General features: G+C 38.7%; 1 protein-coding gene across 2 annotated transcripts in view; it reads left to right on the top strand.

The window, feature by feature from the left end:
• The first annotated feature begins 382 nt into the window (after positions 1-382).
• ttyh2l (tweety homolog 2, like) overlaps positions 383-14,391 on the top strand; it is a 46,900-nt gene continuing 32,891 nt past the window's right edge. For both annotated transcript variants that reach the window (XM_056272399.1, XM_056272407.1), the window contains exons 1-2: positions 383-774; positions 4,903-5,075. In XM_056272399.1, coding sequence (XP_056128374.1) covers positions 643-774; positions 4,903-5,075 — 305 coding nt within the window. In that variant the 5' untranslated portion in view covers positions 383-642. The remainder of the gene's footprint in view (positions 775-4,902; positions 5,076-14,391) is intronic.

Raw genomic sequence — 14,391 nt, 5'->3', positions numbered from 1 at the left:
ACTTAAGTCTTAAAATATGTCACTGCCATTGTTGTGTCTCAAGATGCACCAAGCCTAATGTTTTTAAAGGCACGTTTATAAAAGCTATGTAAATGCCCTAATTGATCTAAGCTCTAATCCTGGCTCAATCTAAACCCTGTCTGTGAAACAGACATATGACTTGTCATCATTATGACTTTTTATATCAAATTTAACTTTCTGTCATAATTATGATTTACCAAAGCATTTTTTTTTCTTATGTGGCGGAAATGGCCTACATGAAAAATGTTGCCGTTGCTGTTTATCCATGAGTTTGCAATTTGTCTGGAGCGATCAGTGCCGTCGACGCTCGCTCCCTGAGCGCGTGCGGTGCGCAGTCGCAGGAGAGACGCGTGGAGTCAGTCAGTGTCAGTGTCAGGGAGCTCTGGAGGGGTCACAGCTGATCACTCTGCATGCAACCACACACTCTACTCTTGTGTTATGCATCCCTTTAAGCGAAAAGAGCTAGGGGAAATACTTTTGTGCGGTGTTTCCCTGTGTTGTCATTGCGTCCCGTCTTCGGGTGGCGGATCTTCGTAGTGTTTGGTGTTTTAATAGAGTGAACAGTGAGGATAACCGGAGCGCTCCAGAGATCTGCGGTTGTGCTTGAGTTTCTCGCCCGGGATGGCCTCCTCATCGCGACAGGACTACATTGCTCCATGGTGGACCTACTGGCTGCACAATTTCCCGCATCTTAATTTTAATTTCCAGGCGGTTGATAATACTTTTAAACCGGAGGACGCCAGCTATCAGCAGGTGAGAGGAGTTGAATGTATTTTTAGTTTATGGAGGTGTGAAATCTAAGTAAACATTATCTTTTTTTTTTTGCGCTTTAGCTGTTTGGTAAACAACTGACACACATGTACAGTCAACTATAGAATAACTATTTCAGTTATAATAGTTATTTATATCTATAATAGTTACAACTAATTATAACTTTACAACTATAACAAAATACTGTATTCTATACTAAACATAAATTAATAAAATAACGTGCAAAATACCAAACCATATTATAATTAATAAATGTATTAATACATACATTTACTCAACTAAAATACTTTCAAGCGTGTGACAATAGGCTACCCCAACCTGATATGAATGAAAAACACATTTGTCCTGAAAACATAGCTGGACTTAATTGTAAAGTTGACTCTTGTCTTGACAGTATGCCAGTGTCTAAAACAAATTTGGCTTATACTGTCTTTGTGGTTTCATCAGTTTTAATAATTCATTTGCTGTTTGCATTTATCTGAAAACCAATTAAATCCCTTTTATAAAGTCAACATGAAATGGAAGTTTAGTATTTTCTTCCCTCGTATATCTGAGTGAAATGTAGGGCGGGACTTGATTTTGTCCATGGGGAATTGATTGGATGGTTGTGGTTTGTTATTGGTGGATCTCATGTGAGTGACAGGTTGATCCCGCCCTCATGCTAGTAACCACATCATCAGAGAAGAGATGTCACTGAAAGGGGGAGGGGAAGTTATAGCAATAAATAGTGAGATATACCATTAAAAAAATGAAAATGATCAATTTTGACTTCATGGTGACTTTAAATGAACCCCAAAATATGTTGTAAATGGCTTTTTACAGGAATTCTAATCTTCTGAAATCGGTGTCACATGTCCCACGGTTTCCTATTTTTCTGGGCCAAGACTTTAAGACATGTTCCTACAGAAACTGATTTAAAAATAAAAAAACGTACCCATAGAAATATTCACTGAAGTATTGTGTGACAACTAGCCCCGGTCTCCCCTGTGAGTAAGCAGCTGTGGCAGTGGCCTGTTCTTGCAGGTGTAGTAGTGAAACATGCAGGATGATGAGTGTGAAATGTAATTCTGTAGTGGATCACAGGTTTCTCTCAGCTCAGTTGTGTAGAACTCAAACAGCTTCTGACGTCTGTGACTTCTAGCTTTCTATGGATCTGTTGGTTAACATAATCCAAATTCATTACTGCTAAGACAAGAATTCCACATTCCAGTAATGGAATATAGTTTGTACCTTCAGCATCCTGGGACCAAAAATGTGTGATAATTCTTAATGTCTCTCACTGAACTCTATAAATGTGCAATATCTGGTGTAAACAGATGTGTCTGGTGGTGTGTCAGATCTCCATTAAATAGTCTCTGGTTCCCTTACGCTGTGATTTGTACTTTAGCAGAATACAGTCTCCAGAGGAACATTTCCCTCATCGATTCAGTCGATACTTCTGCTGGGGTTTTTATCATAAAGGATATTACGTTCCTTGTTCAAGGTCACATTTTCTGGGTTACATGAGAAAATCAATGAAGCAGCAACACGAGTTTATTTCCTCCCTCGTTCTAAAATAAAGTCTGCTTTTCACATCTTTCTCTCGGTTAAATTGAAAACAATCTCAGGAATTGTTCTTCTGAACGTATTTTCAATACTTTCGTTAGTTATCAATCTTGACATTGCGATTTGAAATTCGCATCACAAAAAATGACAATCTTATTTAATGTGGTTTAAGTTTTTTATTACATATTTTAACATTTCTCAAAGCAATGACATTTTAGGATGTTCTTTTACTAAAAAGTACCATGGTAAATAAATCCAGTGGTTTTCTGGACATGTACGTTTGTAGTATCATCATAGTTTTTATGGTAGCTGAATATGGCTATTAGATGCCATCACTATACAATATTTATTTGAAGCAAGTATATGTAAATGAAATGTGTATTTCCTTTATTGCTTGGCCTTCTGAATAAGTGTCCGGCTTTTCTCAGTAAGTTTGTTTTTTTAGCACTGGCAGGAAGTTTGGTTTGAAGTGATGCTCTTCTTTTAAACTTCCTCTGAATGAAGGAAGTATGGGACAAATATAGAGATCAAACAGTTTTATTATTAGTAATAATGACCGTCACTAGTGTTAAGTTCGCAAACATAGTCTGGTAGGAGGTTAGCAAGTCAGAAGTAGCAGGTTAAAGAGTTTATTGGTAATTAAATAAACTTGTTGTTTAAACATGGTCAAAACGTATGCATTAGTTATTATTTTATAGCTTTGGAGACATAATAGAGGTCTCATGTTTGCATGTAACTATCAACTTTGTCTTACTGTAGATGTTACTGAAATTTCTTGGGAGAAATAAAAATGAGACGAGTTATTTAAGAGTAGGAGTACAGAGTAATGTGGATATGTAGTGTAGCTCTGAATATTTAGTTTTGGAAGAAGAGAAATGTTTGAGATCGTGGTGAGATCTCTGACTTATGGTTGCAGACGGTGTACGAACTCAGGTATTTGCTCAAAAGTGCAGATACCCTAATAAAATATTACTTTGTTTCACTTTTTGAGTTAACCCTTAAATGCAGGAATGTCTCGCCAATCATTATTACACATTCGGGTCTTTAGCGACCCGGATCTATATCTAACACGGATGGATCCCTAACTGTCTCAATAATATGAAACTCTCCTGATATTAGAGTAACAATAACAGAAGAATAAAATAAAGAAAAAAAAAAACCTTTTGGAGGTTGGAAGGGTTCAGTTTGAGCAGATGTTTTATACCATCATCACTGTCCTCATCAGAGCTCATTTCCCAGTACATTCAGCATCTGGCTCATATTCATGATCATATACATATTCTTCAAATATTCAAATATACATCTTCAAAATCAATATTTTGATCGCTGACAGCTTCTTCACCAGATCCACCATCAAGTGACAGTGACAATGATACAAATAAATAGAGACAATGATAAAAAAGACCTGAGGTATCCGTTTAGGGGTCAAAGTACAAAACTACTAGATTTTTTATGTAAAAACTTGTTTTTTATATTCATGCACATTCATGCATTTCATGCAATTGACTTGAACAGCTCGCAAATAACTGATATTCATGAGCTAGATATGATTTTCATTAACAGTGATCAATACTAAAATTCGACATTAGTAACTTACTTTTCACATTTTATGATTGTAACAGAGCTATTCTAACTCTTTGGTTTTGATCATAATTCCCAAGTTCTTATATGGCAGTTTAAATGTACCATTAAAAATAATTTCACACCAGCCTTTAGTGATTTTAGTAATTTTGCTAGGAATTTCCCAAGAGCATGTTGTGATTATCTAATGTGAAATTGAGTTTTGCACTCTGGGGGTAACCACAATTTTTCATCCCTTGACGCGACTTTAAAGTTTAAAAAGCTTATACTTTTTTTTTGTTATATTTTGCATTTAAATGAGCAGTAGCCCTTTTCAGTGTTTTCTTAACCTAATCTAATATGTAATATATCTATATCTAATATCCTGCTGTCCTTCTGGTCTCCTTGGATCACAAGACTCCAGAGCTGACGTGCTTTACTTTCATCACATGATGTTGGACTCAAAGACTGAAGGTTTCTGTTTAGCCTCAGTCCATGTGGGTTGCCATGGCGATGCGCGTGGGGGCTCAAGCGCTTCCTCGTAACAACCATTATATGATTTATCCGCCCACAGCCTCGAACCGTTCCATGCACAACGTCAAGATACATCATCTCTTAGAGATGCAAACACCTTTGTTTTTCAATTCTCCACATATAGACAGTTCAGAAAACAGCTCTATTAAGCTCTTTCCTCATACCATCACAAATAACGTATAATACACCACATTCAAGTGTAGCTTAGAACATTTGCATTATTTTTACACCGCAAAAAAACACATTTGTCTTGTGTTCTAGTACAAATGTTTAACGCCTATTTATTTGGAAAAGACATTTAATTCAAGATATATATTTTTTCTGATGATCTTTTACTGGAAAGCAAGACTAAAATACCGATTAAGAAAGTCCACTTTTTCTTGCACTGCAGCAGCATCACTAATAACAGGCTTTTGTACTTCCTGTTTGATTTGACCATCTGGCCCATGTTTGCTTGCCTCTGTCCGGCAGTCTCTCGTCTTGCTGGCCTGTGTGTCTGCGCTGGGTCTGGGCTTGAGTCTGCTGGTTCTGTCTGCGTATCTGACCTGCCTGTGCTGCTGTCGAAGGGAAGAGGATGAGGAAGTCAAAAGGCCTGACACCTGCTGTGTCACATGGGCTGCTGTTATCACCGGTCTGGTCATATGGTAAGAGAATTCACTTTGTTTTGCACCCGTCAGGAGCATGTGTATTTCTGAATTCATCGTCATTTTATACATCAACACTTAAGAGTCGATGACGTAGCTATTTTATTTTATTTTATAATTATTTTTTATTTTTTTCTGTCTATGGACATTAACGCTTCCTTTTACAGTACAGTACTTACGTGTACTTACCTATAAAGTACTGGCTAATATAAGGTAAGTAAATGGGTTAGGGGTAGGTTCAGGGTTAGTACCTAGTTATTACCCAATAATTGTAATTACTATAATAAGTACATAGTATGTACATGGGTAACAGGACTGTAAAAGGAAGCGTTACCGACATTATTTTAAAAATATTTTTGACAAAAAAAATGTTGGGGTCATTAAGATTTTTTTTAAAAAGACATTAATGCTTATGTTCAGCAAGGATGCATTAAATTGATTAAAAGTGACAGTAAAGACGTTTTTAACGTTACAAAATATTTATATTTCAAATAAATGCTGCTCTTGGAACTTTATTTATCTAATAGTCCTAAAAAAATTACTAGAGTAATGGCTGCTGAAAATTCAGCTGTACCATCATGGGAATTCCTTTTTTGATAAATACTCTATAAAAATACACGATAATATACAGGTTTTTTTTTTTCTTTTTCTTTTTTTTACAATTTATTTTATTATGAATTTAATTTAATAAGTAATTATTAGAAAACAGACATTCTTTTATAATTGTATTTTTTTTCTTGTTATATTGTTTACAATGAATGGGTTGAGGAGTACTAAGAATGTTAATGTGTAACTTTAAAACAATGAATGAGGGGGAGGTTTGTGAATGACGTCCCAGGCCGATTAAGACCCGAGGTATGCGTTTAAGGTTTAACCTGTGGCATTTCATTGAGGACATCAGCAGTATTTTACTATGGATTATGATGCATTTGGATTGGATTTGTTATGCGACAGGTTCATGGCTGAGATGTTAGCTGTGGAAGAGATATTTTTAGTATTTAAGCTTGTGTGCTGTGACCTCGCAGTGTTCCTCGTTCTCCCAAACGAGAGCAAATCAGAGCATGAACCACTGCATTCATCTCCGAATGGTAGGAATTAAGATGGAAACTCAATTCTAATTTTGTGCGAATTAATCCTCCTTCACCTCTGCTCTCTTTGAGCCGAACACACGTGTCACATGATTCATGATGTCCTGTGCTTGTCATTAGAATGAACATGCGTGAAAACACGTCAAGATTTCGTATGCACAAAGACTGTTAGAGATCACGTTAACAGTGAGATATGGAACAGTTTCAAGATCCAGAAAGTGAGATTCGTATATGTGCATGGATGATATCCTAAAGCTTAGTTCCTACCCTCAAGAGAACCTATAAATCAATCTTCCCAGAGGCTCAAACCTCTAGAGCATTGGAGAGTTAACACACTGCTAACACTGTTTGCGTTCACATTATGCCAATAAAAGAGAACAAATGCTTTTGCTTAAGTGCTGAATTGAATTGGCAGAGTGTTCATCTTAAACTTGTGACAGTCATGAAAGTTTGGGTCTTGATTGAGTTAACATTCCAGATCTAGACACAGGGCCAATGTCATGTTAAGTGCTGCTGCGTGATCTGCTTAACATAAAGTCTGACTTAAAGGGTTAAGCCTGGTTCACACGGCAGGATAATTAGGCCGATTTTAGCCCCGATTCACCCCTTCCGACAATCTCAAGGATGCTCCGATTATCGTAAAATAATCTGATCAGATATTCCTGTCGTGTGTGGTGTGTTAAGACTGCTCTCGTCTGCTCGGAAGGACGTCGGGACCGCTCCGATCTCAAATCGGGGATATCCAACATGTTGGATTTTTTTGGCCCGATTTCTCCTCGTGTGTGGTCTCCCCAGATGCCAGCAAGGTTTTCCAGCCCAAAACCTCGTCAAAAACCGCGAGAATGCACAAAAAAACGCCCATTGTTTTTGGGCTTGTTTTCTCGTTTAAACACATTGAAATCATGAACAAGCTTTAAAATTACCTATTGGTCCGTGTACTTTTGCGTCCATTCGTTTTTCCTTTTTTAACCCGTAATTGAAAAATGAACGGTTGTTATATTTCTAAAACGTAAAGTTGAACACCAAAATTTTAATTTGAAATGCATAGGCTATACTCCAAATGCTGCGCAAAATAATAAATATTGACGTATTTTCAGATTTTTGTTTATGACTTTTTGTCCCTAAATTAAACATTTAAAATATTCACAAATTAATATGGAAAAAATTTAGATTTTACTGGTTTTCTAAGGCCAAACGCGGAAATTATATTTTTCCCGCAGTGGTGAAGACCCGTGTCTCTGGAACCATACGAGAGCTGATTTAGGCTATAGATGATTTATAGGCTAATAATAATAAATGTGTCTGAAAAAGTAACGAGGCATTTTAATTGTTTATTAATAAACTAGCCTAGTATTTTTTAAATCGGCTGGAAATATCTCCATCTCCGCTGTAAAGCGGATGCGCCTTTAGATGAGAAATTCATATGGATTACATAATCAGACTGCATTTGCTTTCGATTCGAATTTATTCGTTTAAAAATTGACATTTCAAGCTTTAGCCTACATATAAAGGTAGGCTATGTTTTGTTTCAGTTCATTTTTGAGACGCAATCCAGTTACGGAGACCACGAAAGCGCGCCTGATTGTTTTCTTTTATTTTACAAAAGCATAACGTTTTCTTGTTATTGTGAGTTTACACAAATAAAAGTAGTTGCGACTGATGTATTTTTATTTTCTGTATGACCAGAAATGATAGAGTATTTTAAGTTGTTGCCACTGTTGATAGAAAAACGCAAGTGTTCGCGCCCGCGCGCCTCTGGTCATGCAGAGCGCGCTCCACACTCGCACAAACCCTGGATATGCGTCATTTGTAATAATCTTAGCCCTGTATTATTATTGTCTAACCAGTATTATGACTGACGAATTGCTTTGTTCCTTTTTTGGATTAAAGCGTCTTCTAGCCAAAATGTAGGCTAATAATAATTACAATTATTATTTGCATTTATAACTATACATGAGTTCACTTAAGACAGTAATGTTTATCAAAAAATAATTTATTAATGTTTTATTTTTATATAACTTAACGTTTTACAGTTTTTTAAATGTTTTTGTTTTAGGCTACCCTATATTAATTTTTTATATGTGAAGTATTTTATTGCTTATATTATACTGAGCTTTTTCCTCCCAAAAAATTGACTTTAAAAATACAAGTAGGCTAAATGTCGTTTTTTAGAAAATTCAAGAAATTATCCATTTTGAAAAATAAAGTTTAAACACAATGGTATCCCGTGCATCCAGCACTTTTCTTTTGATAACGTTTTTTTTTCGGTTAAAAACAAACTACAAACTACTCAACATCCTCTTCGTCCGCCATGATTGTTTAGGCTACTCTGAAGTCACGTTTGATTTTGAGGGATTTTGCGAGATTTTCCGTCTGACCTGGAAATGCTTGGGAGTCAAATCGGTTCGTGTGTGATGTGTTGATTTTGCCGTGTGGCTGCGCACCACACACTGTACGACCAAAACTGTTAGACCCGTGATTTTTTATCGCTGTGTGTGGGGTCTCTCAGGTTTGTAAAATCGGCCGACAATTTTAAAATCGTCCCGTGTGAACCAGCCTTTAGTTCACCCAAAAATGAAAATTATGTCATTAATGACTCACCCTCATGTCGTTCCAAGCCCGTAAGACCTCCGTTCATCTTCGGAACAGTTTAAGATATTTTAGATTTAGTCCGAGAGCTTTTTGTCCCGATATACTGTCCTTGTCCAGAAAGGAAATAAAGACATCATCAAAGTAGTCCATGTGACATCAGTGGGTTAGTTAGAATGTTTTGAAGCATCGAAAATACATTTTGGTCCAAAAATAACAAAAACTACGACTTTATTCAGCATTGTATTGTCTTCCGGTTCTGTTGTCGAGCCGCGTTCAGTGACGCTGCTGACGTAAGACGCTGCTGACGTGTATCTGGTGCGCCCGAGCTTCGTTTACAGTCTGAGGGAGACCCACGCTGTAAACAAAACAATCTTCGCAAACATGTCTAAGGATTTCCACACAGAGGAAGACTTGCATTTTTTTTGCCCAGCCATATTTATTTGAACCCGAATACACGGACACACCAGATACACGTCAGGAGCGTCACTGAACGCTGATTGACAACAGAACCGGAAGAGAATACAATGCTGAATAAAGTCGTAGTTTTTGTTATTTTTGGACCAAAATGTATTTTCGATGCTTCAAAACATTCTAACTAACCCACTGATGTCACATGGACTACTTTGATGATGTCTCTATTTCTTTTCTGGACAAGGACAGTATACCGTACATACATTTTCAATGGAGGGACAGAAAGCTCTCGGACTAAATCTAAAATATCTTAAACTGTGTTCCGAAGATGAACGGAGGTCTTACGGGCTTGGGACGACATGAGGGTGAGTCATTAATGACATAATTTTCATTTTTGGGTGAACTAACCCTTTAACCTTTTACTATTGTGAATAACCTGAATTTGTGTTTGTTCTTCTGACCAAACTTCTTGTATATGGCTTCAGAAGCTGAATTTCATTTTCGGGTGAGATATTCCTTGATGGAGTGAGATGTCCATTGCCTGTTTTGGACACATACATTACATTTCTAAATGTATGTGGTGGGTGCGACGCTGCGTGAAGGTGCATGTGCGCTGTAATGGGGATGTACTGCAGCAGAACACGTTCTTAAGCTAAGACACTGTTATACTAAGACCTTAACTCAATAATGTGGCTGTTTATCTCATTTATGTTGTTGTCGGGTGGCCCGTGGTCGTCCTTATTGGATTATCCCATCAGCTCTAAGGCGCTTTTTAATTCCATTATATTACCATTTTTAAACAAAACAGGGATAGTTTTTATTTTCAGTGGTTCCGTTCCTTCTAAAACACTTGGATGTAGGTAAATACCATTGTCATGTACTGTATATCAGAAGCCAGTTCTCTCTTTTAGCCACTTTTCCTTCACATTTACAGAAAAACATTAGCCCCTTTCAACCCATACTCCACAGTTTTTCAGTTTATCTAAATTTTTGCTAATCATAAATGAACGTTCCTTTCAGTTAGCCGTGCCCTGTGGTCTAATGACAGCGCTGACCCCATTAAAGCCCTGCAGAGATGGCTGATGGGTGAAGATTCAGGAAACTGACCCCTTTAATTCTGATCCAGCTTCTGAACAGCATTTGACGCTGCAGATTATAGAGATAGTGTGTCTCTCATTTGCACGTTTGGACATATTAGGCGTTTAAATGGCACTTTATCCTTTCATCGCTCTATCAATGCTCAGCAGGAGCATGTAAGTGTTTACTGAAGCAATGGACGGCTTAGAGGAGGATCGCCCGTCTCTAGCTGTGATATCAGTCCTCACTGTTATTTATTTGTATCTATCTGGATAGAAAAGGAGAAGACTATCTAATACCCCCACACTTATAATATATGACATTAGACCATTCTGTGATACATTTGCATCTTTTTTTTTTTTAAAGCTTGATGCTGGTCGGTACTTACTGCCATTAAATGTACAAGCGTGAGCGGGACTTTTTTTTTAAAAATTCTCCTTTTGTGGTCTGAAAAAGATAGAAGGGCATTAGAACAACAACAGGGTGAGTAAATCATGACTTAAAGGGGTGGTTGATTATGATTTCACTTTTTTAACTTTAGTTAGTGTGTAATGTTGCTGTTTGAGCATAAACAACATCTGCAAAGTTATAATGCTCAAAGTTCAAAGCAAAGGGAGATATTTTATTTTACAGATATCGCTTTTTAAGGACTACAACAAACAGATGTTAGGGACTACAATGAGCTTCCTCATGGGTTAGTGACATCACTAACCTTAAAATTTACAAAAACCCCGCCCCCGGGAACATGATTTATAGATTATCATGACAGAATATGCTAATCAATGACTAGAAGATAGTTAACTCCACATCAGCTACTACATAAATTCATCAACTAACCATTCAGAAATGTCCTGTTGCATTCTACACGATGTCACTTCTTCTAGAGTCTCTCCATTTTTGTCCGACTCCGGTTTGAACATAAAAGGCTAAAAGTTTTAGAGATTTTCAGTGCGTGTCTGTGTGAGGTAATCGGAGCTGCCAACACACACGAGCTCTCGAAGCTCCGCCCTCTGTGCCGGGAGCAGCAGCTCATAAAAACTATCTGTGGGGTATTTTGAGCTAAAACTTCACATGCACACTCTGGGGACATCAGAGACTTAATTTACATCTTGTGAAAAGGGCATTATAGGACCCCTTTAATTCTTATTTTAGGGTGAACTATACCTATGAACATTTTTAAAACACCACAGGCAGTGTTTGTATGATCCATTTCTTTAATAACTATTTAAATCGTTTAATCTTTAACTGTGTCCAATCATTTATTTCAAATTTGCACCTTATTTGCTTTTGGCACTTCAATCAATGGATAAATGCAGGTTGTAGGTGAGATGAATCCAGATGAGCAGTGATTTCAGCAGCTTGAGGGTGAAAGCCAGGCTAGCGCACTTAATCGCTAATGGGAGCAGAAATGCTGCTGGCCTGAGGGAGTTGTAGTAATGATATAAGGAAAGAGCCTGGAATCCATCATGCTTAGGGGAAATCAGAGACAGGATTCTCACTCAGACCACCTGCACACACACACACAAAAACACACACACACACACACACACACACAGTTGAGGAGTCACTTTAGCAGGACAGTGTATGCCATCTGCCCAGTCTACACTGTGGATTTCTTATATTTACCATGCGTTTCTTATATTTGCTTTGAAGGTGTTTTTATGTGGGTGTTCATGTGTGTGTTTGTGGATGAACAAGGTACATAGGTTGGTTAGAACAGGGGTGTCAAAGACAAAAGAGTCCAGTCAGGCCCATGAGATGCTTTGAGGAATTTTTTAAAAAAAATGCTACAAATATTTATGACATTTACTATATTGGTACCATGTTCTGGTATCATTTATTATATATGTTTTAACTGTTGGACAGATAAATTATTTCATTTGCTGTTGCATTTTGTACATCACTTCTTTATGCAGTAGAGCCTTTATTTTAATTATGCGCATTGCACAGCATTCAAATTCATGCTTTTCAGCTGAAACTGGATTCGTGGATGACGATGTCCTTTGTCGACCCAGTTGTTTTGTCTCATTTTTAAGTTTGAGTCAGTCAGTAATGGCAATAATGGCATAGACAAGGGAAAAATACTAGAGGTAAAAAACAGAATGATTATTAAATCATGCCATGAATACCATTAGTGCTGGCATAGAAATTCCATTTTTCTTGAAAATAAGCATAGAATGTGCGCTAAAAAGTTCAGCAGATTCAATCTGGGGCTAGTTATTGGTTATAAAATAAAAAGTAATTTTTTTCCGAGGAGCACTTATAAACTTAGAAAAAAAATGAAGACAAATAAATCATCTACTGAACATTTTCTAATTTAGCCAATATTTAAGTTTTCTAATCTTCATCTTCAGTATTAGTTTTTTTTAAACTAATTAACTAGAAAAGAAAAGTTGGGAAAAAAAGGGTTTCAAGGTTATATCCCTTGTGTGTTTTTTTCATGCATCTTGACTGTTTCCTAGTGTTGCTAGAGCTGATGGATGGCTGGATACTGAAGAAAAAGGATGGATGGGTGGATGTGATGAAACAGTTCGGATACAATTGCAAGTAAAAAGATGTTTATTAAAGATGGTCAGGTCTAACACAGAACACAGGTCCGGGAACAAACACTCAGGTGGAGAAGTGACACAGGGACGTTGATGGGCAATCCGGTGAGTGGTGGTGAAGATCAGCGTGCTCAGGAACCAGGAACAATAAACAATCCAAAAGGCGAAGACAACGAAGAAGTTCCACACGATGAGAAGGAGAGAGCCACACGGAACAGGACACGACACCGGGGAAGCCACAACGATCTGACAACATGAGAAGGATCTTACTGACATATAAAGGGAACGGTGATGAACAGCAGCTGGCACAGACAATCAATGGGATTGGAAAACCACGCCCACACAGACACGCATACACACACAAAACAGCAGAATGAGACAGTGGATTCATGAACCGTGACAGTACCCCCTCCCCTAGGAACGCCTCCTGACGTTCCCAGCCACACTTACCTGTCGATTGTAATCATCGATAAGGGAGTGATCCAAAATGTCTCTAGCAGGCACCCAACTTCTCTCCTCCGGACCGTAACCTTCCCAGTCCACCAAGTACTGAAATCCGCGTCCCCTTCGCCTCGAGTCCAGAATACGATGTACCGAATATGTAGGTTCCCCATCTACGAGTCGCGGCGGGGGGGGAACTGGGACTGGCGGGTTAATAGGAGAATAAAACACGGGCTTGATTTTAGAGACATGAAAGGCGGGACAAATTCTCCTGTACGCCGGAGGAAGTTTGAGTCGGACTGCCACCGGACTAATGATCTTGGTGACAGGGAACGGGCCAATAAATTTAGGAGCTAACTTATTAGAAACGGCACGGAGCGGAATGTTCTTGGTAGAAAGCCACACTTTTTGACCCACGACGTATACGGGAGGCTTTGACCGGTGGCGATCGGCCTTGGCCTTCATGCGCCCCCCCACCTGGAGCAGAGTCTCCCGGGCTCTGGTCCAAGTGCGGCGGCACCTCTGGACGATGGGCGTGGGCGGAGGGGACCGCGACTTCGGATTCCAGACTGGGAAATATTGGTGGCTGGTAACCTAAACTACACTTAAACGGAGAGAGGCCCGTTGATGACACTGGCAACGAGTTATGTGCGTACTCAACCATAGAAAGTTGCTGGCTCCAGGACGAAGGATTCTTGGCTACCAAACACCGTAACATTCTCTCCAAATCCTGGTTAGCTCGCTCGGATTGACCATTGCTCTGGGGATGATAACCCGAAGACAGACTGACCGTGGCCCCCAATAACTTACAAAACTCCCGCCAAAATTTGGACACGAATTGGGAACCCCTGTCAGAGACCACGTCTTTCGGGAGGCCATGTAACCGAAAGACGTGATCAACGACTGTGACCGCTGTCTCCTTGGCTGAAGGTAATTTGGGCAAGGGAATGAAATGTGCCGCCTTCGAGAAACGGTCCACTACGGTCAAAACAACCGTCATGCCATTAGAGGGCGGGAGGGGGGTGACAAAATCTAGCGCGATGTGGGACCAGGGTCTCGAAGGGACAGGCAGCGGTCGGAGTAACCCATCAGGAGGTCGGTTAGACGTCTTGCAAGTGGCACAAACCGAGCAAGCTAAAACAAAATCGCGAATATCACGGG

This window comes from Rhinichthys klamathensis, unplaced genomic scaffold (assembly GCF_029890125.1).
Source record: "Rhinichthys klamathensis goyatoka isolate OS25496 unplaced genomic scaffold, OSU_Roscu_1.1 h1tg000015l_1, whole genome shotgun sequence".
Classification (NCBI taxonomy): Eukaryota; Metazoa; Chordata; class Actinopteri; order Cypriniformes; family Leuciscidae; genus Rhinichthys; species Rhinichthys klamathensis.
This window is presented reverse-complemented; position numbering and strand designations above follow the sequence as displayed.